This window comes from Desarmillaria tabescens (assembly GCF_030435595.1).
Source record: "Desarmillaria tabescens strain CCBAS 213 chromosome Unknown EV420scaffold_273, whole genome shotgun sequence".
Classification (NCBI taxonomy): domain Eukaryota; kingdom Fungi; phylum Basidiomycota; class Agaricomycetes; order Agaricales; family Physalacriaceae; genus Desarmillaria; species Desarmillaria tabescens.
This window is the reverse complement of record NW_026848572.1, coordinates 12,864-37,811: the sequence shown is the minus strand read 5'-3', so window position 1 is coordinate 37,811 and position 24,948 is coordinate 12,864. Positions and strand designations below refer to the sequence as shown.

The window sequence follows — 24,948 nt, the reverse complement described above, 5'->3', positions numbered from 1 at the left end:
CCCGCGTGGGGTATATCTATATCTGCGAGCGCCAGGAACCGTTGATGCAGAAGCAATGGAAGGATATAGCTGACAGTCGGTCAAACGATGTGGGAACTGTGATGCTGGGAGCAGCACTTACCTCTGAGAAGAGCCCCAAAGAGGCTACTAAGTCCATTCTAGAACGGTGCAGGTCGCGATAGCGACCCTACCAATACGTCAAGTGGGATAAAGATAACGGGAATCCGTCTCAAGGCGGGATGTGCTGCTATGCTTCACCGCGACATTTAGAAGCACTCGTTTGATGTAAAATTAGAGCGTGTACCTGAGGATTGATCAAGTCCAGAACTGATGGCTGTCCAATGAGTCCCTATTCGCATTCCCGAGGCGGCAGCCGGAGGAATTCGTTATCAATGCAAATCAACCCGACGGTTAGCGCTCCGAATCTGCGTGCTGCGTTGCGACATGAGTGGAAGGTGAGGCGGGGAGCTCGGCTTGTCGGTTGACTAGATGGTGGTGAATATCGTGGAAGCTATAGAGCAGTTGCTTTTATCCTTGCATTTAGTGTGCTAAAAGGTACCGCGCTGTGATGGGATGCCGGAAGTCATCAACGAATGGTGTCTTCCCGAGGTTCTGAAAGGTACACAACCTTGATACGATGATTTCATGAAAGCGCTCCAGATTGGTTTGTTCCGTACGAGACGGGCAAGTGGATAGCCACCGACTAGGAATATGGAAGTTGAAGTGGGCCCATGATGATACACAGGCGAAATGTTGGTTTGGGAGTTATGCGCGTCCTGTGTTGATACGCAAGTCCGAAAGGAGAGACGATATATCCGATAGTATTTGAAAGAATCGGTGCTGGGATTTTTGTAAGTATTGAAATATCACAATAAATGGCAAAACAATCTCACCAGTAACCTTTAGTGAGATAGTCCAAGCGCCACTAGCAACCGGGAATCACGTGAAGTACTTCGCATGGGACGAAGAGGATAAGCGTTTCAAGTCATTTAACTTGCTGAGTGATTGTAACACCAGCCCCACCTTAGTTTCTCGAGATTGGAGATACATTCCATGCTGCTACCGATGATCTGACTGGACGAACCCAGGTATAACACGGGACGGGCGCCATGTAGATGCCCTGACAGGCGGCCTCTTCATCTCTTTCAATCACCCCTTCCTTCCCTCCCTTCTCAATGGACTGCTCTCCGAGCTTTCTTCCACTTTTCAATGGTGATGTGCCACCAGGAACATCGTATTGGTCGTCAAAAAGGATATGAGAAGTTGGATAGAGGGGATGTCGAGAGCAGCGCGCGGATAATCGGCCGGCTGGCATGCAATAGGAAGGAAGGCTTGATACCGTGCATATTTCCCGTTCAGATTATGTGGATAGAGCAAAAAGAAAAGCGCCGATGGTAGCAAATGCCGCTTTACACAACAGCAGTACGATAATTCGGAGCCCGTTGGCACCCGTTATCTCTAGGGTGTCCAGCTACGAGAATGAGATTAGTGAACCGTTGCTTCTTGACATGGCGGGAGAAGCGCCGCCGTAAAGGCCAGAAGAAAGGTGTGTCTCCAGCTCATGCTGAAAATCTCGGAGGAAACCAAAACTTTTCGAGTTAAGTCTGGTAGCGGTTGGGAGAAAGGCGGAGAACATATTGTTGGAGCACGAAATCCGGGGATGTGAAAGGAATGGATAAGAAGACGGGGGTGGTTGTACATTTCGACATAGTTATATGGAGAGGAGATCTCGTTATATTCTGTCGAGGAAATGAAGGGAAGATGTGATTACTACTGTCTCACTATAGCAAGTGACCAAGCTGATGTGATCAATGGACTGAGGAAACGTGGGCATATGTATTCTTGCCTTCGATGAGGAGTGACCAGAGTGACCATAGTTGTTGCGAAATACATTCGGAGGATATTCAATGTCAAGAAGTGGGTTCTGATGACAGTGTTACTCTTGCTCATCATTAACTACGGCATTGGTCCATCTATGTGTAGTCAATAATATAATCCTGACACATAAACGTAAGTTCCAGGCGCACCGTGAGTTTGTAAAGCAAGGGAGGGCGAAGTCTTGATAAGAACCTGTTTGGATCATCGCGATGCCGGATTCCGGCCATCACTGTGTTAAAATTCCGCTCGCCCACTTCCGAGTCCAGACTTTTCTGAAGCTACGAATTCGGAGTTTTGAATAATTCCGCCAATCATATCCATCCCGCATATTTCGACTAAAGCGAGAAATACCTCGCCACACAATACTGGTGCAAAATATTGCCTGCCTTACCTGCAATGCTATACGCCAAAATTTGAAGCCAAAACTTCTTCGTATACGATTAGAAGACTAATATTGCGGCACATATACTCAACAAAGTAAGGTAGCGGTCATGCTGTGGCAAGACGGTTACGTCTACCCCGCGTCTTGACCAATTACCCCCATGACCATCGTGTTCTGTTACTTACCCCGATTTCTCCATATGTCTTTCATATCAACGGCACGGCTGCCACGAGGCCTACGGTTCGACGCGGAATGTACCAGCATACGCCGTATGGATTCCCTGATAAATTACCACGAAGAACCGAAAGACAGCCCAAATTTGAACGGTACGCGTCTTCCAGCAAAGTTATCCTGCTTTTCGTTTTGAGGACGACTAATGATTTCCGCACATCAATTTTTCTGGGTGTTGGGATCCGAGGATGAATCAAAGGCGTGGCCGTGGCAGGGCACGAGGCAGTGGCGAGTTCGCCGTTCTTGCACGGGATTGGATATTAATTGGGGTGCATCACTGAAAGAGAACTTTCGGATGCTAGTGGTGGGTTCTAGTACGTCCCAACGGAACCCCTCGATGTCAACCATTATCAACATTGCCAACATTGGATAAGGTACAGCACGCTTCCTCACTCCTACCACAACCACAACCACAACCAAGTCTCCCCTTGGACTGCTATCCTTCTCCAACGTGAGTCTTTCCTTATCGTTTGTGTTGGACGGTATTAAGCCAGGATATCTGCAGAATGCCCACAGGGTTCAAATCACCTACCGTCGCCGCCTCTAGGAGCCAGTCGAAGATACCAACCAGGTTCGCGTACAAACTCAACTCGCCTTTGCAGAGGAGATCTGCGACGCCCGAATCGCCTGGGCTTAGGTCTCTGGTGTTGGTTGAGAAGTACCATGGGTCGCAGCCGTCGTCGCTACAATCAACGCCCAACGCCAAACCTCCTCTAACGCCCAAAGCAAAGCCTCGACCAGCGCCCAGTCGCGACAAACCACTTGCAAAGGAGCCTACCAAGAAGCCCATCTTCAAAGTAACAGCGATCCGGGATACGGAGCGCGTATCGTCTCCACGACCGGTGCCCAAGAAGCCCAAGACGTTGGGAAAGGAGAATGCAGAGCGGCGTCGTGACGCACAGACCCACGTTCCTCATACCACTACACCGACATCAGTCCCTCGTCCATTCAAGATATCTATTCCACGCTCATTCTCCTCCAACACAAGAATTCCCGTTCGCAAACACCCTAAACGGGAGTCTGTTACGAGGATAAGGTCCAGACCCTCGTCTCTTCGTCTGACTCCCTCCCGAACTCCTCGCCGAACATCCATGTCTATCTATTCTGCTTTATCATCTCCGTCCCCAAGAACCCCAGTGTCGTCTTCAACATACATTGACTCTGTTGTCATCCAAACCCATGACGACTCAGACCTTCTTTCGTCCTCGGTGTCTATGAATCAATTCAGCACCAAGTCGGAGTCCGAATGGATTGATGAAGAGGAAGTTGTTGACAAGAAACCCGTGGAGGAGGCTTCCCCGATGAAGGCACCATCAACTCCGGAAGCCAAGCCTCCCCTTACTCCAGATGCGACGACTCCTACCGCACCGGAAGCGAAACCGCTAATTACTCCAGAGTCGAAGGCTAAGGTTTCGCCAACAGCGAAGCAACAGTCTCCCGCTGCGAAATCTGGCACCTTGCCGCGCGTTTTCGTCGTCGGTAGACTCAGCACGTCAAGCCCTGGTTCCCGAAGACGCAGAGCGATACCGCCATTGCTCGATTCCCAGGCTGGTTCTGCGAATGCTCAGATTCGTATGGAGCTCGAGTCATTAAGAGCTCGCAAGAAGGTCCAGGAGGGGGTGACGGAGTTGAGCGATAAGAAGCTTTGACGTTTGGGTATATGGTAAACGCGATAAATGACAGGTCAATTGTCGCTGAGCCTGTGTACAAACAATCATGGAATGTGTTTTGAGTTGGATATTACAATGTATTACTACCCTCCGCTTTCGCGCCTTTGTTATGCATTTTTGTTCACTTTCACTTGCCACCAAACTACGCGTATACACTTGTTAAAATTAGCCAATCAAAAACTTACAAACAGGGGAATGTTATCCTATTTGCTGATGCTGCCTGCTAAACTATAAATTACACGAGGTTGTCAATATCGCAAGGTAGTGAATCCTCACACTAGAAGGTGTGCTGAATAGGGTGCAAAGCGGACGTAAAAATGACACATCACCAGAATGCTTCCTACCGATTGAAGGGACGTCTTGAGTTGAGCTCCCTTGGCTAACCGATGCTGGAACTATACTCAGTTCCATAAATATTATGTCACTGGGCGAACCTTCCGAGTGGATCAAGGAGGTGTTGGGTGATGATTGGTACACAATCCGAAGTCGGGATATGTCGGGTGACAGAGGCGAGCACAGATGCATGCTGGTGGCTGGAACGTAAAGGAGCAAAGACAAGCACTTCGACAATGATCAGTATTAATGTCCACGTCGCGTCGCAGATAGATGCCGACGGGGGTCTTGGACATGGCTGCTTCTAAACAGGCTGCACGTCACTGGCTTGCAAGAATCATCACCAGCACTTCTCGCGATATCAAGGACGTATGGACTCGCGGAGGGCTTGATGAGTTTGGCGAGTATTCCGTGCAGGACCTAGATGGTAGTCGTTTTGTCCTCGTTGCAGGTCAGACGGTACTGGATCTACGTGATCGTGGGATGGATTTGACTGCAGAGCTCGGTTTTTGAAGGTTATGCCCGCAAGCTGTTGGAACATACAGTTCGCAGGGATAGTCCACTGCCCCTGACTGCACCCATCATCAAGCGTGGCCCATTGTTATCCCTGTCCGACAAATACGACCTTGAATCACGCCCGAAAAACATCCAGATTCGTTCTGTCGTTCCACGATTTTCTCTTTGGTTTGAATTGAGAGGGCCCATTGCTGTCGCCGATGCCACTGTCGAGGGATCTGCTGACGCTATTTCACTTGAAAGTCGTGTAGTTGAAGAGGACGTTAGGGTGAGGTTTACATTTGCGGTTGCAACACCGGGACATCATCTTGTTGAGGTGCATGCGCACTTTGCAGACTCGGAAACAATGGTTTTGACGTCACAGATGTTTGAGGTTGAACTCTTATACACGAGGCGCATGTGATGAATTAGCACATCTCTATTTAAATTTAATTATCTTTAATGTACTCTACTATTGGTCACCATTTTGATACAAATTCTCAATGAACCCTGCAGCCGCATTCCCTCCTCCCAGCAACAATATTGGCCTGGGATGTCAACATATAAGATTGTTGCACCATGAGTATGTCGACAGTCCATTCTCAATGCAACGATTCAATAGGCAGAACACCGCCTTGCTACCACTATTAAGAAAGACCAGCATTGAGTTTTCTGGGAAATTAGGGTCGAATATCAACTGTTCCTTGGTGCGCGTTGTCCTGATTTTTGGCGGGTTTTCTTTTTGATTGTGACTTTAGTCTCGCCCGTGCAATACAGCGTACAGCTGTCGCAACCAGACCAGAAACCAGAGCATAATCTGGAACCTAATGGTGACTTCGGTTAGCGATACTCTGTCGTATCCGAATCTGAACATATTCATATTCATCACCTATCATACTTCTGAACACAATCTGAACCTAGTTCTGTTCCTTCTTCACCTTACTAGCAACGAACTGGCACCTAGCCACCTCTTTCTCATCAGCGAGTTCAACAAAACCCCCACTCATCGTCGTAGTGTTCTGTTGCAAAACAATCTGCCTTTTCTCGCCCAAGGAGAAGCGATCCCAGACGGGTGATCGCTGCAGCTTGAAAGTATTTGGATCTTTTGCCCGTACGAAGGAAAGCCAATATGCGATCAGCTCCTGTGAAAAAGCCGTTTCCTCTGGCGTCATTGAGCTGAACGTCGCGGAACCATTGTACCTTGACCTCGCGTCAGTTCAAGGGAGGGTCAGAGAAAGAGGATGTACTTACCCTGTATTGCTGCCTAGGAACATCATCCAATTCTCCGCCCCGTGAGCGACGATGGTAGGATTATCACTCGTCGGATTGGGTTGGTTGTATCGGTAGGCCCATGTATTGATTCCTTTGCTGGAATATGCACTGGCCAGTATTTGCCGCTTTTTGCGAAAGAGTATGTCAATACAACCGAAAACTTTAAGCACTTGAATGTACTCACACAACATCGATTCAAAGATTCACCTGTCGCTGCGGCCAGTCTTTGTTCTTCAGAGTCAAAGTCCGAAGATGGGTACGCCTGAAGGGTTGGGTTCAAAAGAGCCACCAGGTCGAAAGTCACTCACGAAGAGGTAATCACTGGTGTCTTGTTCATCTAGTCCCGGGAATAGGATTTTCAAGGATGACGGTATATCGTACCCCAGAACATATGATTCGTTAGAATCGGCGCTAGCTTTGTTCAAGTTCTCATTTTGAGAAGGATACGACAGCACTTACCCGACGATAAGAGGGACGCGGGCGAAATGACCCAAACCCAGAGACGCTGTTGGGAATTCGGTGAAGGTCTTGCCGTCTATGACAGGATGAAAGGCGTTGTATGGACCAGCACTGACAGAATCTAAGTAAGACAGTTGGAAATGTGGTTAAAAATGAACGTACAATTCACCATTTGCCGCTGCATCTTGAGCATGAGCAAGAGCGCTCACGTTGGCTTCTCTCAGGCATTGTAGCTTGGAAGAAAGGCCGCCAGTTCCACATCCTGCTCGCTCGGCATAAAAGTCGAACAAGGGCTATGAGCAGATCAGTCAAAGCACTGACGGTTAAGTGATGAGATAACCTACCTGCTGCTGCTCGGGAAATGGAAGAGGGGTTCCATAAGCGCTCTGCACGATAGCGCCAGAGAACAGCGATTCATCTTCATGCGCAACGAGATGGAGCTCTACTGAGGCCCCTCCCGCGCTCTGCCCATTGATAGTCACCCTCGACGGATCCCCGCCGAACGCTCGTATATGTCGCTTGACCCATTTGAGGGCCTGTGTCTGGTCAAGAAAGCCTACATTGAAGTCTCCGTTGGCGGTGTCTAAGAATTCTGGGATGGCGAGGAACCCAAAGGACGAAAGACGGTAATAGATGGCGACGATGATGACGTTAGGGCTTTGATGGACCCAATGGTCGAATGGAAAGGTGGCGGGGTTGCCGTAAACGTAGGCTCCTCCGTGGATATAAACAAGTACGGGTACTAGAATGGCATCGTTAGCAATGTTTCGCATGCTGTCGAGATGCCTACAATTGCTTCCATTGACGGGTGAATAAATGTTAACATTCAAACAGTCTTCACTGCCTGCGCCTCCTGCGTCACCGACTGAAATATAAAATGGTGCCTCAGACTCAGAACTACTTGAAAAGACTAGCGTGTGGCATACATACCCAGAGTAGACCCCTGGACGCAAAAGTCGGGGTAGGATGCCGCGTCGAAGATAGCACCGTTCGCTTCTAGTGCGATTCGCGCAGTGTTCAAAGGGATGGGTGCACGAAACCGACGGTCACCGAGAGGAGGTTCTGCATAGGGGATACCAAGATATGCCACAGTGTCTGGGTACGAAAGGTTGCCACGGTACTTTGCGTATCCAGTATCGACGATGAGCCTACCGTTCACGAAAACAAAAAATTCGGCAAGCAATGAGAGTTTTATCAAGACCATTATGACTGGAGTCGACAGACGAATGCTGGATCGCAATAGGGGGAATCCAAAAGTCTCTCGTTTCTATGTCGAAGTCCACAAGTTCATTCTATGTGCTGGTAGAAGCTTCGGTTTTGGTGCCAGGGCAATTATATATGCAAAAAAGCAGATGGCCACAGAATCAGAAGTATTAGTTCCCAGTACTCAGTCGCTAAGCTAAGGGATGTCTGTAGTTCAGCAATGAAGTCTTAGTAAAGGACGAAGGTGAGACCGAGTGCAAGCCGAGTGGGGACAAATCTGGTCCCGGCTATTATCGGCCGATGACGACTGCTTATTCCTGCTACTTTAGTGGTACCTGGATTTCGTCGTTTTGGCAGCCCTCATCGAGTAAACTAAAGTACAGCTGGCGCTGCAGTGTCCCAACCTGCTTGCAAAGGTCTTTCCACGATCCTTACGGACAAAATGTCAGAATTCGAGTAACGACGGATGTGACCTGCCATCATGGAATTATCAGCTCTGGATGAAACAAGGGGAAAGGGTCAGACTTTGCAGGTACTGATGCGTTCCATCGACAAAGATAGGCCAAAGGCAGAGCGGCGCTGTCGCTTGCGCCAGAGTTCTTCTGGTCGACCTGGATGCCAAGGCCTGACATGGATGGATCTGTGGCAATTTGAATGACTACGATTAACAGCATACCTTTTACATTGGTACCAAACTCCATCATCGCTGTGTCGAAACAAATTCAGAGACCATGCCTTCAACTTCACCCTCCTCTGCATCGACAACATTATTTCTCTGACACTACGTCCGCCATGTATGAGTGACGGTTCATGGTAAACAAAGAAAACCGTACCTGGTACATAGCGGTCCAGTATCCAGCCCAGTACATTGCATTGACTGCCCTTGTAAATGCCTCATCCTGCGAAACTGTCTCTGCAGGTGGCTGGGGAGGACTGGACGATGCATCAGTAACCAAGTCTTCTCCTGAATTTAGGGAGGCATCATGAGATGGAACGAATGTCTTGAAGTCGATGGATTTCGAGTCGTCGTCATCTGACTCGTCGTCGTCGTCTTCCTCTTCCGGGAATGACAAATTTTCAGTGTCGTCTTCTTCAACCTTTGAATCATCACTAACGGGGACATTGTACCATCTGTGGTGTATTATAGAGGCAGTTTCGTAGACATGGATAATACGCATACAGTGGTGACCTTTTAGTAGGATTGGTCTTCAAGGCAGTATCACCCCCGTGATAGGCCTGCACGCGTTTGAGAAAATGAAGCTAAGGATTAAAGAAATGCCATACCGCATACTCTTCATGGACGGCTTCCCATGCATCAATAAGCACAGAATCGTTCCAAATTTCGGCATGAGTGAGCTCTCTACTATGCTCAAATGCAACAGAGGCATTTCCGTTCGTTTTGGGTTTCTTTACTGGCGGCCGTGAGTCCCTATTCATGTATGAATGAGGATCTGGGACGATATCATCGTAGGATACGACTGGTCTCATTGGAAAAAAAAGGTCAAGGTAAATAGCCGGCGGCAATTTCCGGATACTCGTTTTAGGCTTTATTTGGCAACCAAGGCCTTGGCAAGGTCAATGAAAATCTGGGAGAAAACATTCACTTATTTACTTTTGCGTTGTTTTTCTTGACGGACATGGTCCTGATTCACTGGCCGATTACGACTTTTGTTGAAACCAAGTTAAAAATTAACGTGAGACACGAACTCAGCTCAAAACCTGTGGGGCATTCAGTCAATGATACTATCCACTAGATATATGTCCAGTCCAACAATTTATAAACATAGTCTTAAAGATGAAACGAGAGAAGTATCACAGTCCGACCAACGAGGGAGCGAAATTAATCCAAAGGAACCATATATTGGGTATCATTCGTTGTCACGTCTGGGGGAAGATTGTAGTAGATCGGGCAAAGGTCGTACCAACTCGCTAAAAACGTACGTGTCAGCTTTTACCGTATCCTAAATCAAAATATGATGCGTGATGACCCACCTGGAATGTCTGAATTTACCTCTGCCACTTCGGGGGTGGCTTCAGCAAAAACGATAGCCATACCACTAGAATTTAATTTTAGGTGATAAGAATCGCAGAGGAGGAAATGAAACGCGCGCGTCGAGGTGGAATTCAATGTGGCTATCAATACTGTTTCAGAGCATGCGTATCATGAGGGTTAGATGTGCGCACCAGTGCAAGAACCAAGGCCCTGGATTATCAGTCCTGAATCGAATCGTTGTCAAGTTGCCCTCGGCAACGGGAGTGGTATCTCTGCGGGCCTACGATTTTGGCATTATCGGCATACACATAACCGTGAGCGTGGCTTTAAGACGGACCGGATTCTTGAAATTGTAAGTATCGCTATCCATGCTTTTCACGACGTCAAAGCTATGCTGTAAATGCATTCAGTCGAACGAACCCGTTCTTGATTTATGAGAGAAGCTTACGCCATGGAGATGGAACGGATGCTGGGAAAGTGCAGTTTCAGTACTAGGTTGAAAGGAGGAATGGAAGAAGAACGTACAGGTCCATCGATCGCTTGTCCGCCAAAGATATTAACTTCAATAGTCTTGTTCAACGGTAATCCGTATACAGAACCTGGGGGTAACAAATCCTGCGCCCGCTGAGTACCGCTCAAGATCTGGAGTAGTATGGGAACAGTGGGCGGTACGAATTGGACACCATTTATTAAGAAGACGTTAGTAGCATTGTCAACGGCGAGAGTGAGATTGAGTACGACATCCGCCCCACCGGGATATGGCTCTCCAGGGGCTCCAGGAGATTCCAGTGGATGCAAATCTACCTCGCGCGGGGAAATAATATGCTGTTGTATCGAAGTCGTCGGCTCGGAATTAGCCGCACCTTGATATCTCAATATAGCAGAGTTGATCCCGTTCTCGAACCCGAGATTCCCAGCATCAGGATTGGCCCGAATCCAGTAGTTATCAACCGGTTGATTGGTCTCCAATATAATTGAGAATCTCTGAGCAGCGAATATCGTAAGCGAATTGGCCGTGATGGGCTGAAGATTGATGCCGTCCGTTTCGATGACAGTGAAATTATGACCGTCAATGGAGAATTGAAAGGCGGCGTTGCACGATACAGAAATCAGTCGTAGCCGATAACGTTTGTTTGGAGCGACGGTCATAACAAAGAGAGGAGCTGTGGGCTATGCATGGAATGTCCCTTGAGCAACGCCTTGGGAAGAACGATAATTAACTTACATCTTGATAGTATCTACCCATACCATTGATCAGGGTGGAATCAGGATCCGGCGTCACTGTCGTATTGATTATGGCTGGCGTTGGCAAATGATACCTAGAAAATATCCCATGTAAGAAAATACTAGACTCAGTCCTCGTCTCACAGACTCACCAATCTGATATTACAAGGATGGTGTTTTCTGTAAGATAAATCAGTACGGCTCTGATCGATCCAGAATAGATATACCGACCATCATCGACATCATACAAGGACCGATGAGGGTCATTCTGACCATCCACTCCATCATACACGATGAAAGGCCCGACCTCCCCATCACAATATTGAACGGAGAGGTGCGAATGGTACCAAAACGTCCCAGCCTGGTCCGGAACGTGGAAGTCATACATGAACGACTTGTTCTGCGCGATTGGACACTGCGTAACAGAAGTAGAACCATCTTCGAAGTTGGTCGTATGTTGGTGGATACCGTGCCAGTGCTGAAGAACATGAGAGGCGGGAAGGTGGGGCGGAGAAACGCACTTACAATACTAGTATCGAGAGCCATGGTATGGTCCGTCAATTCATCGATGACGTTGATTTGGAAGCTGCCTCCCTAACAATATCTTAGAACATATACCGTCAAGTAGATATCCTAAACCACCTTGATACCACTTATCACAGGTCCCGGCAACGTTCCACCTGGAAGGACCGTCCTACTGATAGTCAGCACGCGTACTTCTAGGCAGAATTCGTGCACCTACGAACGAAGGAATCCATCTGGAGCAAGTTCTTTGTTGACAATAGGTAGATCTCCCGAAGAACCAAGGACTTCAAGCGACCTTACTGACAGAAATAGACAGAAGAGAGCTAGCAGAAATTCAAGCATGATCAATGAGTCTGCTGAACCAAAGAGAAAGGACGATAGAGTAGAAGATGAGGCAAAAACGGCTCACCTTCGAAGCTCTTTATAGTAAGTGTATGTTAAAAATAGTGCTGTTCGAGAGCGATAGTCACACCTGGAATATCTATGCCTGTGAACGCGGGGAACAATAATGTATAAGCAAACGTAGCTGCAAGCTAATAAAAAGAATGTAGTGATCGTGATAACGCTGCGCGTTTACCTGTTCGGGAATGGTCCAAAACACGATACTAGTCCATCTAGGACGCTGCCAGTCGTGATGCTCACCCACACGTATGTGAAAGGAGGTAAAGACAACGAAAACCCGCCATGAAACAGGACGGCGGCTATGCTTTAATACATTATTGATGAGTACTTCCTTGATGCTAAATAGAGCGTACCTGAGGATCACCTCATGACTGAGCTAGAATGATGCCCAGTGGATCCCATTCAAATTCCGGAGCCAATAGCAAGCAGAGAATTTGTCATCAATACATGTCAACCCTGGGAATAGCTGTCGTATCAAAAGATCATTGGGAAAGAACGCCCGTCTTGTGATTCCAAGACTGTATTGTAGAATAATGAAAACTTCTATCTTTTGCAGCCGGCACAGAGATACATATGGTGAACAACCTTCTAGCGACTGGAATTCATTTCGAAAACCAGGGTGGGGCGTGAAGCCGAGGCTCCTCTGGCGCTCTGCCCGTTGATAGTCACCCTCGACGGATCCCCGCCGAACGCTCGTATATGTCGCTTGACCCATTTGAGGGCCTGTGTCTGGTCAAGAAAGCCTACATTGAAGTCTCCGTTGGCGGTGTCTGAGAATTCCGGGATAGCGAGGAACCCAAAGGACGAAAGACGGTAATAGATGGTGACGATGACGACGTTAAGGCTTTGATGGACCCAATGGTCGAATGGAAAGGTGGCCGGGTTGCCGTAAACGTAGGATCCTCATGAATATAAATAAGTACGGGTACTAGAATGGCGTCGTTAATAATGTTTCGCATGTTGTCGAGATGCCTACAATCGTTTCCATTGACGGGTGAATAAATGTTAACATTCAAACAGTCTTCACTGCCTGCGCCTCCTGCGTCACCGACTGAAATATAAAATGGTGCCTCAGACTCAGAACTACTTGAAAGGACTAGCATGTGGCATACATACCCAGAGTAGACCCCTGGACGCAAAAGTCGGGGTAGAATGTCGCACGAAGATAGCACCATTCGCTTCTAGTGCGATTCGCGTAGTGTTCAAAGGGATGGGTGCACGAAACCGACGGTCACCAAGAGGAGGTTCTGCGTAGAGGATACCAAGATATGCGACAGTGTCAGGGTACGAAAGGTTGCCACGGTACTTTGCGTATCCAGTATCGACGATGAGCCTACCGTTCGTTAAAACAAGAAATTCGGCAAGACATGCGACAAGCACTGAGAGTTTTATCAGGACCATTATGACTGGAGTCGGTGGCAGACGAATGCTGGATCGCAATAGGGGGAATCCGAAAGTCTCTCGTTTCTATGTCGAGGTCCACAGGTTCATTCTATGTGCTGGTAGAAGCTTCGGTTTTGGTGCCAGGGCAATTATATATGCAAAAAAGCACTGATGGCCACAGAATCAGAAGTATTAGTTCCCAGTACTCAGTCGCTAAGCTAAAGGATGTCTGTAGTTCAGCAATGAAGTCTTAGTAAAGGACGGAGGTGAGACCGAGTGCAAGCCGAGTGGGGACAAATCTGGTCCCGGCTATTATCGGCCGATGACGACTGCTCATTCCTGCTACTTTAGTGGTACCTAGATTTCGTCGTTTTGGCAGCCTTCATCGAGTAAACCAAAGTACAGCTGGCGCTGTAGTGTCCTAACCTGCTTGCAAGATCTTTCCACGATCCTGGCAGATAGCTCAGAAAAGGTAACAGATCTAGAGGAGGATGTGCTCCAGGTTCCGGTGCGTGATTCCATAGACGATTCACTGTATAAAATGCCTTCGCTTCTGGAAATTCGTAGCGCGGACAACGCTTTCCATTTAGTACGGACAAAATGACAGAATTCGAGTAACGGCGGATGTGAGTAAAGAAGGCCTGTCATGGAATTATCAGCTCTGGATGAAACAAACGGAAGGGGAGTACAACCTACTTCAGGTGATCGCAAAATGTCGTACATGAGCTGCGCGGCCTCCGCCTTCTGAATGACCAGATGTTGTAGTGAAAGCTGTGTAGCCAGCATCGTGTGAGTTGCCTTGCGAAGCGCTCGCCATACTTCTGCTACGTCAATGGAGTATCAGTAGATGCATATTGTCAATGACCTTGACTGACAGTTTCCCACTAACACTATACTTAAACCACCGGTAATCAGTGTCCCCATGTAGTGGGGCGGTCTATCTGAGCATCCGCATAGCCTGCACAGCGCAATGCTATGTGTTTTGGTGTGAAACCCTGCCCGTCTTTGCGACGTGTGTTATTGCGGAGTGACGTGTCATGTCGTCTGCGAGTCAACATCGTGTTTGGGAGGAAAGGCGTCAAGAGTCGTCTTGCGAGGCATGGTGGCGTCGCGCGTCGATAATGGTAGTATAAAGAGGGTAACCGTGGGAAGATATTCCCGATTAATGTTTTCGACCCGCTGTTTCCGCTGTCCCGCCCCCACTCGCTCCCCAAAGTTAAGGTGAAGAGCATGTGTCCGATTTGATCTCAGGCAGAATACGTTGGATAAGCATGCTGTGTTGATATCCTCGACATCCTCCGTCCCGCGTATACCGGTTGCTGCCCTGTTCATTATATACAACCTGTGGTAAGGATCCAATCGGGAAGTTGCCTGATGCATTCATCTACCGATGATCTCCTGAATAAGTGTGATAGAAATAGGACTCGGTTTTGCCACCATATGAGCTGGCCCTCAAGGCCTCACCCGCTAGTCAAATATGCCGGTCCTCTTCAAGTGAATTCAAAGGATGTACACTCGTTCAGAAAATGTTGACTCAGATGGTTTGTTATTGCAAGTTTCCTGGCATGGATACTGTTGGAGAGACCAGGAGATCCCACGACAATCTTCGTTTAACGCGGTCCGGGTTACGTCACCAGGGCCGTGGACAAGTTCGAAGTTTTCCATGCACGTGACATTCTCGTTCTCTCCCCGAATCCTCGTCTTTTATCCGGCGCAAATTTCATCAGCGACATCTAGTCACAGTGGTGTTAGCAGCCGAAAATTCCACAATGTATTATGCTGAGTTTAAGATACGCGTATATTTCATGGAGCAATGATATCAACGCGTGTGGACCCGCGTTCTTGGATCGAAATTCACATCTTATAACATGTCTGTTCTTGGGGCCTCGTTCTCTCTTCTCTCTTCTCTTCCTCTTCCTCTTCCTCGACCTGATCTCTATGAGTGACGAACATCAACCTTGGACCTATGTCTGGATACCCATTCTTGGGGGTTTCGTGTGGTTCTGTACTGTAGTTCCAGCATTACCTCGTGTTCCTGATTTCTCATAGTATTCGTCAGCTACCCTACTATCCATGCTGATAACATGGCTGGCCACTGGGCGACCACATTACGGTGCGTTTTTTTCTTCTGAAGTGAGGCCGAGCTTATGTTGATTTCATTCATAGTGTCTATGCAAGGTTCAATCGCATGCATATCTGATATTGGTGGAGAATCCGCTCGTTAACTTTCTGCGTCTGTCTATTAAACATACTCGTGTTAGGCGCCGATATTCTCAAGCCTCTCTTCATAGTTGGTTGTACTATAACCGCTGTGTGCTTCTTCTTGTCCTTATGTATCGAGCGGGGCTTAAGACATGTTGGCCGGTACGGTTCATGTTACATCACTTTCAATGGAGCTCATCGACTATCAGCTTAGTGCCTTACATGCGCGCTAGGGAACGGGTTTTTGGATATCTGTCGATATTTGGCTCGTTCATTGGGAGCTGTGGGATCATTCTACTATCGATCTTCGACACAAAACGCTACACATCTCTTCATCAAGTGTTCTTGTTCATGTTCATGCTTGGCGTTGCCATTAGTGTTATCTTTACTGTTATTGAGGTAGGCACTGCCCTCGCGCTCATGCTGTACGTGTACGGTTCTGATAGCGGTTCACCTTAGTTCCGATGGCTCAGCAGAGACTTCCAACATGTCAGGACATTGAAGATAGCATACCTCGCCAAAGCTATCATAGCGACCCTCCTTATTCTCTTGGTCTTTGCATTCGCAATTGCATATTACCAAAGTCCTCATGTCGGAGGTTTGTTCTCGCCCACTACTAATGTTTCCTTGACGGTCACTTATATTCATTAGCCATCCTTGAATGGATCGTCGCTTTCGGTTTCACTCTCTATCTTTTAACGTTCGTCTTTGACTTGAGGCAGTCAAAAGGAGTGCAGCGTAGGCAACTTAGTGCCGAGAATTTACGGCGCGCAATAATGATAGGTTAACTAACACACAAGTGTAACACTGTACGAAGGTTAAAGTATTTCTATGTGGAAAAACAGAAAAAAATTCAAAGTTTTTTGGTGACTGGTGCATGTGTATCCTCCGCAAGGTGTTCAAGTGCCTCTGATAGGAATTATACCGCTTTTAAAATTGTTAGACACTCGTAAACAAATGTCGGAAAAAGTGTCAAAGCCTAATAAGGCAACTGAAATTATTAAGTAATACAGTCACATGACAATGAACATTATCAGAATGAACCCCCCTAACAATGGCCGCCCTATTCCCAAAAATGGCAAGACCTTAGCTAAAAATGTCCGACAAGGTCCAGGTAGCTAACGAGCGCAAAATCAATAACAAAAGTTAAGAGTATAAGATTCAAATATTCACCTTCTCAATTGCGACTATATCGGCCCATAGAATTTGGGCCAGCCTGGCCAGGACCGGGAGACCCAGGACCACTATATAAACCGGGAGAGGTGGATTGAGGCCCTCGTGCGCGTTGGACAAGATGGTTGAGCTGTCTGAGTTGCTCCTCCTGCACCTCAACGAGGCGCTGCATCAGGCCTGACAGGCCATCAATCCCACTCTTTATGCTGTGGATATCTTGCGACATTGATCGATATTCCCGTTTCGATTTGTCCGTCTTAGAATTGATCTCGATCAAGTACGAGTTTAAACTGTCCATGAGGGCTGACAGATTATGACACACTTCATTGTGTTTATCCTGTAACTCTATCAGTATGCCTCGCTAGATTAGAAAATAATAACGATCTTACTTCCATGTTGCCTATCTCTCTTTCTAGCTTTTGGACCGTAGCATCTGTGTTGGCATAATCAAGGTCTGACATGCAGATTGAAAATTTCAATTGACTTACTGATTTTCAACAGGGTCTCCCCTGGGCTCGCAGAAACGGCGCTGCTGAGCTATGAGTAATCACAACAATAAAGACGAGATAACCTGACTTGCCCACGTTGTGGAGAGCTAGGCCCTGGACTGGACATGTGCCAGTCAGGCACATTATTGGCATTGCCTGTTGATTGGTTGCTAATAGCAAGTTTTAAGCTTTAAGTACGATACAGTTATTTTGAAAAGAGACGTACTTATTTTGACCATGGGGGTAGTTTGAGCCCGATGCCATTATAGATGTAAATGTGGGAAACTAGATAGTACAACATCAGAGCCACAAAGATTCATCATGTAGCATACACACCCAACACGTACGCAGATCGCTTCTGCAACGACAACTTCTTGAAATGAGAGGAGACCAGAAGATGCTGGGAATGGGGACGATAACGTGAAAGACTGGCAATTCAGATGACATTGTGACAGGCTTTTATACCAAAGGCCAGCTTTAACCGGGCTTCAAAGATAACGAGGGTACTTTTGCTGTGCTGTCAATGTCGTCGTAATGACCGGACCGGACAAGAGTATTTGAAATAAGGAAATCAGTAGTGTTATATCATTAGACAGGGGGAAAAGCGGAAAAGTCTCATTCACCGCATGCAGTGCACATGGTACAAGCAAGCGGAGAATGGTAAAAAGGTCTATAAACTCTCAATATCCGAGTACAGTATCATGCAAAACCCGACGATTACAACAACTCAGTAGTAATATGCATATTTGTCAACAAATTTTGTCAATCTTATTGCCTTAAGCGAGGATTTTACTCAGATCTGTCAAACATTGTAAATGGGAGCATGCACCACCGACACACGGTGAACTGTGTATACTGACGTATTTCCTGAAGCCCACTGCATGAGGCAGAAAAAAGTACTCAAACCTACTGAGATAATCAAGTCAATTTTCCGTTCGACATCCAAGAAGGAACTCTAGACCTATCGCTTAATATTCGAGGCAATTAGGCCTGACAAGCTAGACCACTCTAGATGAAAGAAATGAGGAGACAATGTGAAGTTATTGACATCATGCTCTCACTGACGCATCACAGATGCACATGTAGAAATTTTGCAACCACATGGAGTGATTCTATACTTGCGCAAGTGCTGCTCAGCTATATAAACCTTCTCTTTGTTAAGCTGTTAGAAATCATCGATACTCATGTCCTCCGAGCCAAAGATCTCATGCAGCCATTGTGGTGGCCTTTTTTCTCGCCGTGGTATCAAAAGACATGAGGTTTCCTGTCAGCGAGACTTGCACCAGCATGTCGCCGATACACGTTTCGAGAAAGCAGTTTTACAACCGACCTATGTTACGTCAAGTGTTTCTCCATCAGGTATGTTGATCTGCCTGATGTTGCGAATAGTCTAACTATAATTTTAGTAACACTAGGAGATACGCATGAATCTTTATACATATCTGATAGTCAGGTCTCTGACAGCTTGAGTAAGTTCAGCTGGACATTTCCACAACATCAGCTAACCGATGATCTCCAGATCATGATTGGGCACATGCTTGTGAGTAAAATAATTTTCTACTGCATGTTTTCTAATGGTGACATCTTGTTAGATTCTCATGTTGATGAAGCCAATAGTTTTGTGGACATACCTGATAGTCCTGTGACATCAGAAGCCGAGAACGGAGACCCAGAGCTTCAAGTTGATGACATCCGAATGATATTCCACCCATCCAGTGGTAAAGCGACCATAATTGACCATTTTGATCAGTACTGGTCCCAAGCAGCAGATCAACATATTGATCCTCTGATCGATCAATGTCCCTGGCGTCCCTTCTCATCCTGTCGGGATTTTAACATCGCAGAATTTGTCCTAGATGCTGCACTTAGTGAAAGGCAAATGGACAAGTTTTTCAAGCTGTTGAAATCCTCAGCACTAGATGAGGCACACCTTACTCCTTCAGATATCAAAACTAGAAAGGATGTGAAAACTAGCTGGGACCGTGCAGCAAACTTGGTTACTCCTGTAAGTATGATCATTGTTAACCGTTGATCTTGCTGAACATATCAATGACAGTTTGAAAAGCATACCTGTTCTATCAAGCTTCTCGACAAGGAAGTTTGCTTTGACGTTTATCGCTTGAATCTATGGAACTGGATACTAGAACTTGTCAAGGACTCTACACTGGAGCCGCATTTTGTTTGGGATGCTACCCACTTATCAAAGTGGAATGGGTCCACGTTTGAAAGGTTTGTCAATGAACCTTGGACCGCCCAAGCATTTTGGGATCTCCAAGTGAGTACGAACCTTCTAACCTACCTGACATTTTATTCAATCTCTTTTTCCTCTCTAGATGGCCCTGCCAGAGGGTGGAAAGCCATTGTACATTATCCTGTATGCAGACAAAACCCGTCTATCATCATTTGGGACTGCACAAGGTTATCCAGTAGTGGCGCGTTGTGGAAATCTGCCCGTTCACATTCGGAATGGAAAAGGAGTTGGCGGTGGATGTGTTGTTGGTTGGTTGCCAGTGGTCTGAAATATTCCATCCTGTTAGAATGTTTTTGAATCTGAATCAATGAAATGCAGATAAAGGAGGATCCAAAACATACCGGAAAGAAATATTATGTTGATTTCAAGCGTCGTGTATGGCATACGGTGATGAAGTATGTTCTAGAAACAATGGTTGATCCCAGTAGGTTTGGGGCTTGGATTCACCTTTCCCTTGCAAAACGAGATCTCCAACTCTTTCCACAATTTCCTATTTTATCATGTGACTATGAGGAAGCGTCAGTCCTCACATTATTTCCTTGCATAGCATGTATTGATACCATCATTAGGGCAATGATGGTTCTGATACGAGGCGTTAATGGTGACGCACCATGTCCAATTTGCCTAGTTCTCAAGCTAGAACAATATAATCTGGAGATGGAATATGAACTCCGAACTTCTGAACGTACCAGAGAAATTCTTCAAAGGGCCAGAGGACTTAGGACCCAGGAATTGTGGGATGATTATCTTGGTGAGTTTGGGCTGCGAAACATCGACATAAGTTTTTTTTCCCATTATGAGAAGTGTAGTAACAAACCTTTGGCTTTCAGAACGTCTTTTGGACTATTGAGGCATGTGATCCATTCCGGTCCCTTTCTTGGGATAGGCTACACGCCTTTCAGGATGGTCTCTTTGGGCATCATCTTCGAGGAGAACTTGTCCGTCGTATCAAAGCTCTTGGACATGCTTATGCTAGTCAAGCTGATAATCAGTAAGCTCCTTTTCATGAGTGACACCTCATTAAACTCACAATGCTTCTAGAGTTCAAAAGTTTCCTCGTTGGAGGGATTTGAATCATTTTGAAAGTGGCTTCATGGCAGTTACCTTTACCGATGGCACTAAGTATGAGGATCTATCAAAGGTGAGCCGAGTTTGTGTTAGTTTGATATTTAAATGACAATAAACACAGCAAATTATATTTGTCACACACAACATACTCAGCGAGACACAGGACAGCCATGGATATCATTTATTGAAGTGCATCCGTAGCTACCTTGTTCTCAATGTGTATGCAGAGTTTACTCTTCATACTGAAAGTTCTATAAAGGCTCTCCGAGAGGAAAGCACCAAATTTGGAAAGCTGATCAAGGTGAAGCAGTCCTACATTAATTAAAATTAGTCCCCTGAAGCTGAATGATCATATCAGGAGTACCAAGAACTCACTTGAACAGTTAGCGAGAAACCAAAGTCTTGGAACTTTCCGAAGGTACATTCACACCGGCATCTCCCTGATGACATTCTGGCAAAAGGAGTATCCTGGAATTATGACACCAAGCCCAATGAAAATATGCATGGTCCACTCAAGGATGCATATCAGCTAAGGATGAACTTCAAAGAGGTCGCTGAGCAGATCCTCCAAATAGATTCATGGTGCAATGCCGCAGGCTTTATACAGCAGCAAATCGACGTTCAGGATGAGTTGCTAAAGGCGTGGCAGGATTCCCAGCAGGCAGATGAAGAAATAGAGGACGAGATGGAAGAACAGCTGCATGATTACTCTGGAAAAGCCACATTGCATGGAAATCGTGGTAAAGGGGGCGGAATGATGTTGATAAAGGAGTTGATGGATTCAAAGCGGGAGGATATAGCCTTCAAAAAGTTTTCGGAAAAGCTATCAAAGTATGTGAAGGATTTGTTTAAAGACCTACCCCATGTTGTTCCTGTTGTCAATGGCAACAAGTTCCAGTTCGAGCAGTTTATTGGGGACGAAAAGGTTAGGTTGGCCTCCTCTTCTTTCAAATCACCTCAACTGATGAATTGACCTCTAGATCTGGCTCTACGGAACAATCAAAGTCAACTATGATGTTAGCCACTAACTCTAATCGACTTAGATCGTGCTAGGATCCTCACTCGCACTTCGGTGAGAGACGCTCTAGCAAGTCAAAGGCGATGAAAGTCGATGGGACAGATAGTCACGAAGGACGGAGTTCGATGTTAGGTAGATTAAACCTTAGCCGAAGCTGGGTTTCAGACCAGCTAAGGCTCTACTTAAATACACGTTGGGTAACTAAAAATAGTACTGTGGGAAGGCGTCTGTTGTGATTGCATGAGGGTAATCGTGCTTAGTAAAGCGGAGAAAAAGAAAAGAAGAGAAAAGAAAAGAATAACCGTAACATTACCCCCTCCTTAAGACTCATTCGTCCCGAATGAGAATATGTCCCCATCCTTCCACATCGTCGAGCAAGAGGGGCTCCCTTCTGCTTTAAAACAGTTTAGCATTGGGTCTGCTGGGCCTCGAGTACTGCCGTCGGCCTCCTCCCTAGCTTCACCTGGATCCTGGTACCCGTGGATATCCAGGACCACCTTGCGCCGGTTAGGCCTCTTGCTGTCTGTCGGGACTCCCTGTCCCTAAGGGTTCAATGCTCGAAATTGAGCGGTGGAAATCCCCTTCTACACCGTGAATTTTCTATGCTTTTTTCATGATTCGTTTGAGTCGGAAGGGTCGTCCGACTCCCAATCGTCATTGCTTGAGGTGGAATGACGTGATTCTGAGTAGAAGGACGAGGGTTCATCATCGTCCTCGTCCGTCTCGTCATTGTCAGCGTTCCAATTTTCATGAATACGTTGGAGGTTTTGGATATTGACTTCCTCCTCGTTGTCGGTTTCGTCATGGATGATCGGAATCCCTTCCGCTTCGTCGGTTGTGACTTTCGGCCATTTTCCTTCCACAAAGTCTTTCTCCAGTTCAGGATTGAAGGCCGGGTGCCAGTTGATGGGCATGTCTTCGACTATCCTATCGATTTCTTCCGAGTGAGCGACCGCCGAGCATTGGGAGGATGGCACCGTGATTATGTCAGTGAGGCAAGGGGTGTCGGGCTCATGATATTCCACCGGGAGGTTGCACGGTATTTTGTCATCTACCCCCACTGTCCGTCCTTTTGGATCCACCGTCCAGATGATTTTTTGGATGCGCATCTCGTAGTCATTTACGAGTTCTTCCGCGTTGGCCATGTCGGAACGTTTTACCCATGAGTTTTCTTCTGAAGGGTATCCTTTCCACTTCACCAAATATTCCATAATGGTGCGACAGGTGCGTCCTCGCCCTACAACCTTCTCTCGTTCCCCCACAATTTCTTCAATTTCATATTCCTCCTTGTCGTCGATCAGCTCGGGAGGTGGTCTCTCTGGATGCAGTTGGTTCGGGAATTCCGGGGCATGGTAAGGCGTCAGCAGGGACTCGTTGAATCGATTATGAATCTTCCAGCCTATGGGAAGTTTGAGCTCATAGGCGGAAGCTCCCTTCTTGGCAGATACGACGAATGGGCCTACACGTCGGTCCCCAAGCTTTTTCGTGGGTCTAGGAAGGTTTAGGTTGGTAGCGTCCAACCAGACCTTATCTCCAATCTGATACTCCACGGCTTTGTCCTTGTGTTTGTCGTAGGCCTTCTTCATCGACTCGGCCGCCCGCTCTAATGACTCTCTCGCTCTCTCCTGCACCTCCTGAATCCCTTGGACCAACTTTGACGCCGTGGGCACGAGATCGGGGCGTCGGGCCGTCTTGATGACTTGTCCGTCATGTCCAAATACCACTTTGTAGGGAGAATAACCCGTGGCCGAATGAGTTCGGTTATTGTGGGTAAACGTGGCCAGCGACAGCCAATCGCTCCAATCGTCTTGTCGGTAATTGACGAACATCTTGAGGTACTTCTCAATTTCCTGGTTGACCCGTTCGGTTTGTCCGTCAGTCTGAGGGTGATATGCGGTAGAGGGGTTTCCCGTAACTTGAATGAGGGCGTAAAACTCCTTCATGAACTTGGATACGAAGATTGCCCCTCTGTCCGAAATGACCTTCTCTGGCATTACCCCGTATGGTACGTAGACGTGGTCCCGAAGTATCTTGGCAAATCCGAGAGACGTGAGCTCTTCGGTGCAGGCAATCGGAATGATCGTTTTCGAGAATCGGTCTACGATAACCAGAATAGAGTCGTACCCCTTAGATCCGGGAAGTTTGGTGATCATGTCGACCGAGATATGGGTCCACGGTCGATTGGGCACCTCATTGGGGTGAAGGGGTGCCTTCTTGGGTCGACGATCGGCCTTCGTTCGTTGGCATACCTCGCATCCCTTCACGTATGCCTCTATTTCCACATGCATTCGTGGCCACCAGTAATCCCGCAGGATAAGCTCCTTAGTCTTCTCTATGCCGGGGTGCCCAGCCGTGGCATGATCATGCCGCAAGGCGATAATCTCCCCCCGTAGTCGTCGATCTATTGGGACGTAGATTCGTCCGTCGTACCATAACAGGTTGCACTCTCGCGACACCCCCTTTTCATGGTTTAGGGAGTCGGATATCCCTCGATCCCACTTGCAGGGGTCGTGGGTGGCTAGCTTGATCTTCTCGTGTAGCTCCTCCTCAGTGGGCATGATCAGGGCTCGGAAATGTTCTGGCTTTAAGACTGTCACATCCTTGTTGTCCTCCTTCCCCTGATCGTGGTCTGCCCTCCTAGATAATAAGTCCGCCTTGCGATTCTGGGCTCCCGGCTTATGATGCAGGGTGAATTGGTATTCTGCCAACTCAGTTACCCATCGGGCTTGTCGTCGGTTGAGCTTCTGGGGCTTGCGGAAGTACTGGAGATTGGAGTGATCGGTCCAAATCTCAAAGTCTTCTCGCGCGCCCAGGAGATATTGGCGCCACTCCTCTAACGCGATCATGATGGTGAGGAGTTCCTTGTCGTAGATTTCGTAATTGCGTTCAGTGACAGACAAGGCCTTCGAGAGAAAGGCTATGGGCCGCCACTTCTCCTCCTGCCATTGGGATAGTACCGCCCCAATCGCGCCTTCACTGGAGTCCGCCTCTAGTCGGAACTTCCCTTTGTCTAATGGGATGGCTAGCACCACGTCTTCATGGAATAGCTCCTTGAGCCTCTCGAACGCCTCTTGTTGGTCCTTTCCCCATTTCCACTCTACCTTCCCCGTCAGGGAGGTTAGTGGTCGAACGTGCTTGCTGTAATCGCGGATGAATCGTCAGTAGAAATTGCAGAATCCTAGGAACGACTGTAGCTCCTGCCTTTTGGACGGCACTGGCCAGTCAAGCAGGCCCGCAATCTTTACGGGGTCCATGCGAATCCTTCCCTCGCTGATGAGTACTCCCAAATATTCAGTTT

General features: G+C 47.3%; 9 protein-coding genes across 9 annotated transcripts; 3 read left to right on the top strand and 6 right to left on the bottom strand.

Moving 5' to 3' along the window:
- The first annotated feature begins 2,785 nt into the window (after window positions 1–2,785).
- On the top strand, window positions 2,786–4,249 carry EV420DRAFT_609862 (uncharacterized protein). Its single transcript, XM_060482790.1, has 2 exons — window positions 2,786–2,942; window positions 2,997–4,249. The coding sequence occupies exon 2, from the start codon at window positions 2,998–3,000 to the stop codon at window positions 4,138–4,140; it is 1,143 nt and encodes a 380-aa protein (XP_060321408.1). The 5' UTR covers window positions 2,786–2,942; window position 2,997; the 3' UTR covers window positions 4,141–4,249.
- A 1,657-nt stretch (window positions 4,250–5,906) lies between these two features.
- Window positions 5,907–7,924, bottom strand: EV420DRAFT_1655277 (alpha/beta-hydrolase; the record flags this gene model as incomplete). Its single annotated transcript, XM_060478842.1, has 9 exons — window positions 5,907–6,189; window positions 6,241–6,386; window positions 6,446–6,523; window positions 6,570–6,672; window positions 6,721–6,831; window positions 6,883–7,013; window positions 7,065–7,462; window positions 7,511–7,585; window positions 7,651–7,924. The coding sequence occupies 9 exons, from the start codon at window positions 7,922–7,924 to the stop codon at window positions 5,907–5,909; spliced, it is 1,599 nt and encodes a 532-aa protein (XP_060321407.1).
- A 521-nt stretch (window positions 7,925–8,445) lies between these two features.
- EV420DRAFT_1603805 (uncharacterized protein) lies at window positions 8,446–9,430 on the bottom strand. The gene is made up of 5 exons (XM_060475035.1): window positions 9,208–9,430; window positions 9,104–9,159; window positions 8,757–9,054; window positions 8,600–8,704; window positions 8,446–8,534 (listed from the first exon to the last, which is right to left on the bottom strand). The coding sequence occupies exons 1-4, from the start codon at window positions 9,409–9,411 to the stop codon at window positions 8,624–8,626; spliced, it is 639 nt and encodes a 212-aa protein (XP_060321406.1). The 5' UTR covers window positions 9,412–9,430; the 3' UTR covers window positions 8,446–8,534; window positions 8,600–8,623.
- A 333-nt stretch (window positions 9,431–9,763) lies between these two features.
- On the bottom strand, window positions 9,764–12,007 carry EV420DRAFT_1624197 (laccase; the record flags this gene model as incomplete). Its single annotated transcript, XM_060475978.1, has 13 exons — window positions 9,764–9,852; window positions 9,916–9,980; window positions 10,033–10,056; window positions 10,108–10,196; window positions 10,254–10,310; window positions 10,365–10,385; window positions 10,442–11,086; window positions 11,142–11,235; window positions 11,293–11,320; window positions 11,372–11,618; window positions 11,666–11,734; window positions 11,783–11,834; window positions 11,883–12,007. The coding sequence occupies 13 exons, from the start codon at window positions 12,005–12,007 to the stop codon at window positions 9,764–9,766; spliced, it is 1,605 nt and encodes a 534-aa protein (XP_060321405.1).
- A 648-nt stretch (window positions 12,008–12,655) lies between these two features.
- On the bottom strand, window positions 12,656–13,756 carry EV420DRAFT_1696026 (Alpha/Beta hydrolase protein; the record flags this gene model as incomplete). The annotated part of the gene is made up of 3 exons (XM_060479423.1): window positions 13,180–13,756; window positions 13,044–13,118; window positions 12,656–12,837 (listed from the first exon to the last, which is right to left on the bottom strand). Exons 1-3 carry the CDS (start codon window positions 13,466–13,468, stop codon window positions 12,656–12,658), a joined length of 546 nt encoding a protein of 181 aa, XP_060321404.1. The 5' UTR covers window positions 13,469–13,756.
- Window positions 13,633–14,743, bottom strand: EV420DRAFT_609659 (uncharacterized protein). Its single transcript, XM_060482789.1, has 3 exons — window positions 14,326–14,743; window positions 14,147–14,274; window positions 13,633–14,091 (listed from the first exon to the last, which is right to left on the bottom strand). Exons 1-3 carry the CDS (start codon window positions 14,372–14,374, stop codon window positions 13,798–13,800), a joined length of 471 nt encoding a protein of 156 aa, XP_060321403.1. The 5' UTR covers window positions 14,375–14,743; the 3' UTR covers window positions 13,633–13,797.
- A 178-nt stretch (window positions 14,744–14,921) lies between these two features.
- EV420DRAFT_1319607 (Frag1/DRAM/Sfk1 family-domain-containing protein) lies at window positions 14,922–16,440 on the top strand (the record flags this gene model as incomplete). Its single annotated transcript, XM_060468710.1, has 7 exons — window positions 14,922–15,455; window positions 15,510–15,563; window positions 15,617–15,655; window positions 15,712–15,814; window positions 15,862–16,051; window positions 16,112–16,250; window positions 16,304–16,440. The coding sequence occupies exons 1-7, from the start codon at window positions 15,227–15,229 to the stop codon at window positions 16,438–16,440; spliced, it is 891 nt and encodes a 296-aa protein (XP_060321402.1). The 5' UTR covers window positions 14,922–15,226.
- Window positions 16,441–16,829: 389 nt separating this feature from the next.
- EV420DRAFT_1655272 (uncharacterized protein) lies at window positions 16,830–17,760 on the bottom strand (the record flags this gene model as incomplete). The annotated part of the gene is made up of 6 exons (XM_060478841.1): window positions 16,830–17,162; window positions 17,215–17,258; window positions 17,314–17,362; window positions 17,402–17,483; window positions 17,540–17,598; window positions 17,650–17,760. The coding sequence occupies 6 exons, from the start codon at window positions 17,758–17,760 to the stop codon at window positions 16,830–16,832; spliced, it is 678 nt and encodes a 225-aa protein (XP_060321401.1).
- A 737-nt stretch (window positions 17,761–18,497) lies between these two features.
- EV420DRAFT_1655271 (uncharacterized protein) lies at window positions 18,498–21,660 on the top strand (the record flags this gene model as incomplete). Its single annotated transcript, XM_060478840.1, has 15 exons — window positions 18,498–18,672; window positions 18,720–18,782; window positions 18,833–18,853; window positions 18,906–19,318; window positions 19,370–19,588; window positions 19,647–19,826; window positions 19,883–20,082; window positions 20,134–20,158; window positions 20,205–20,315; window positions 20,395–20,555; window positions 20,606–20,705; window positions 20,754–20,933; window positions 21,020–21,050; window positions 21,094–21,557; window positions 21,613–21,660. The coding sequence occupies 15 exons, from the start codon at window positions 18,498–18,500 to the stop codon at window positions 21,658–21,660; spliced, it is 2,391 nt and encodes a 796-aa protein (XP_060321400.1).
- Between the last annotated feature and the right edge of the window lie 3,288 nt (window positions 21,661–24,948).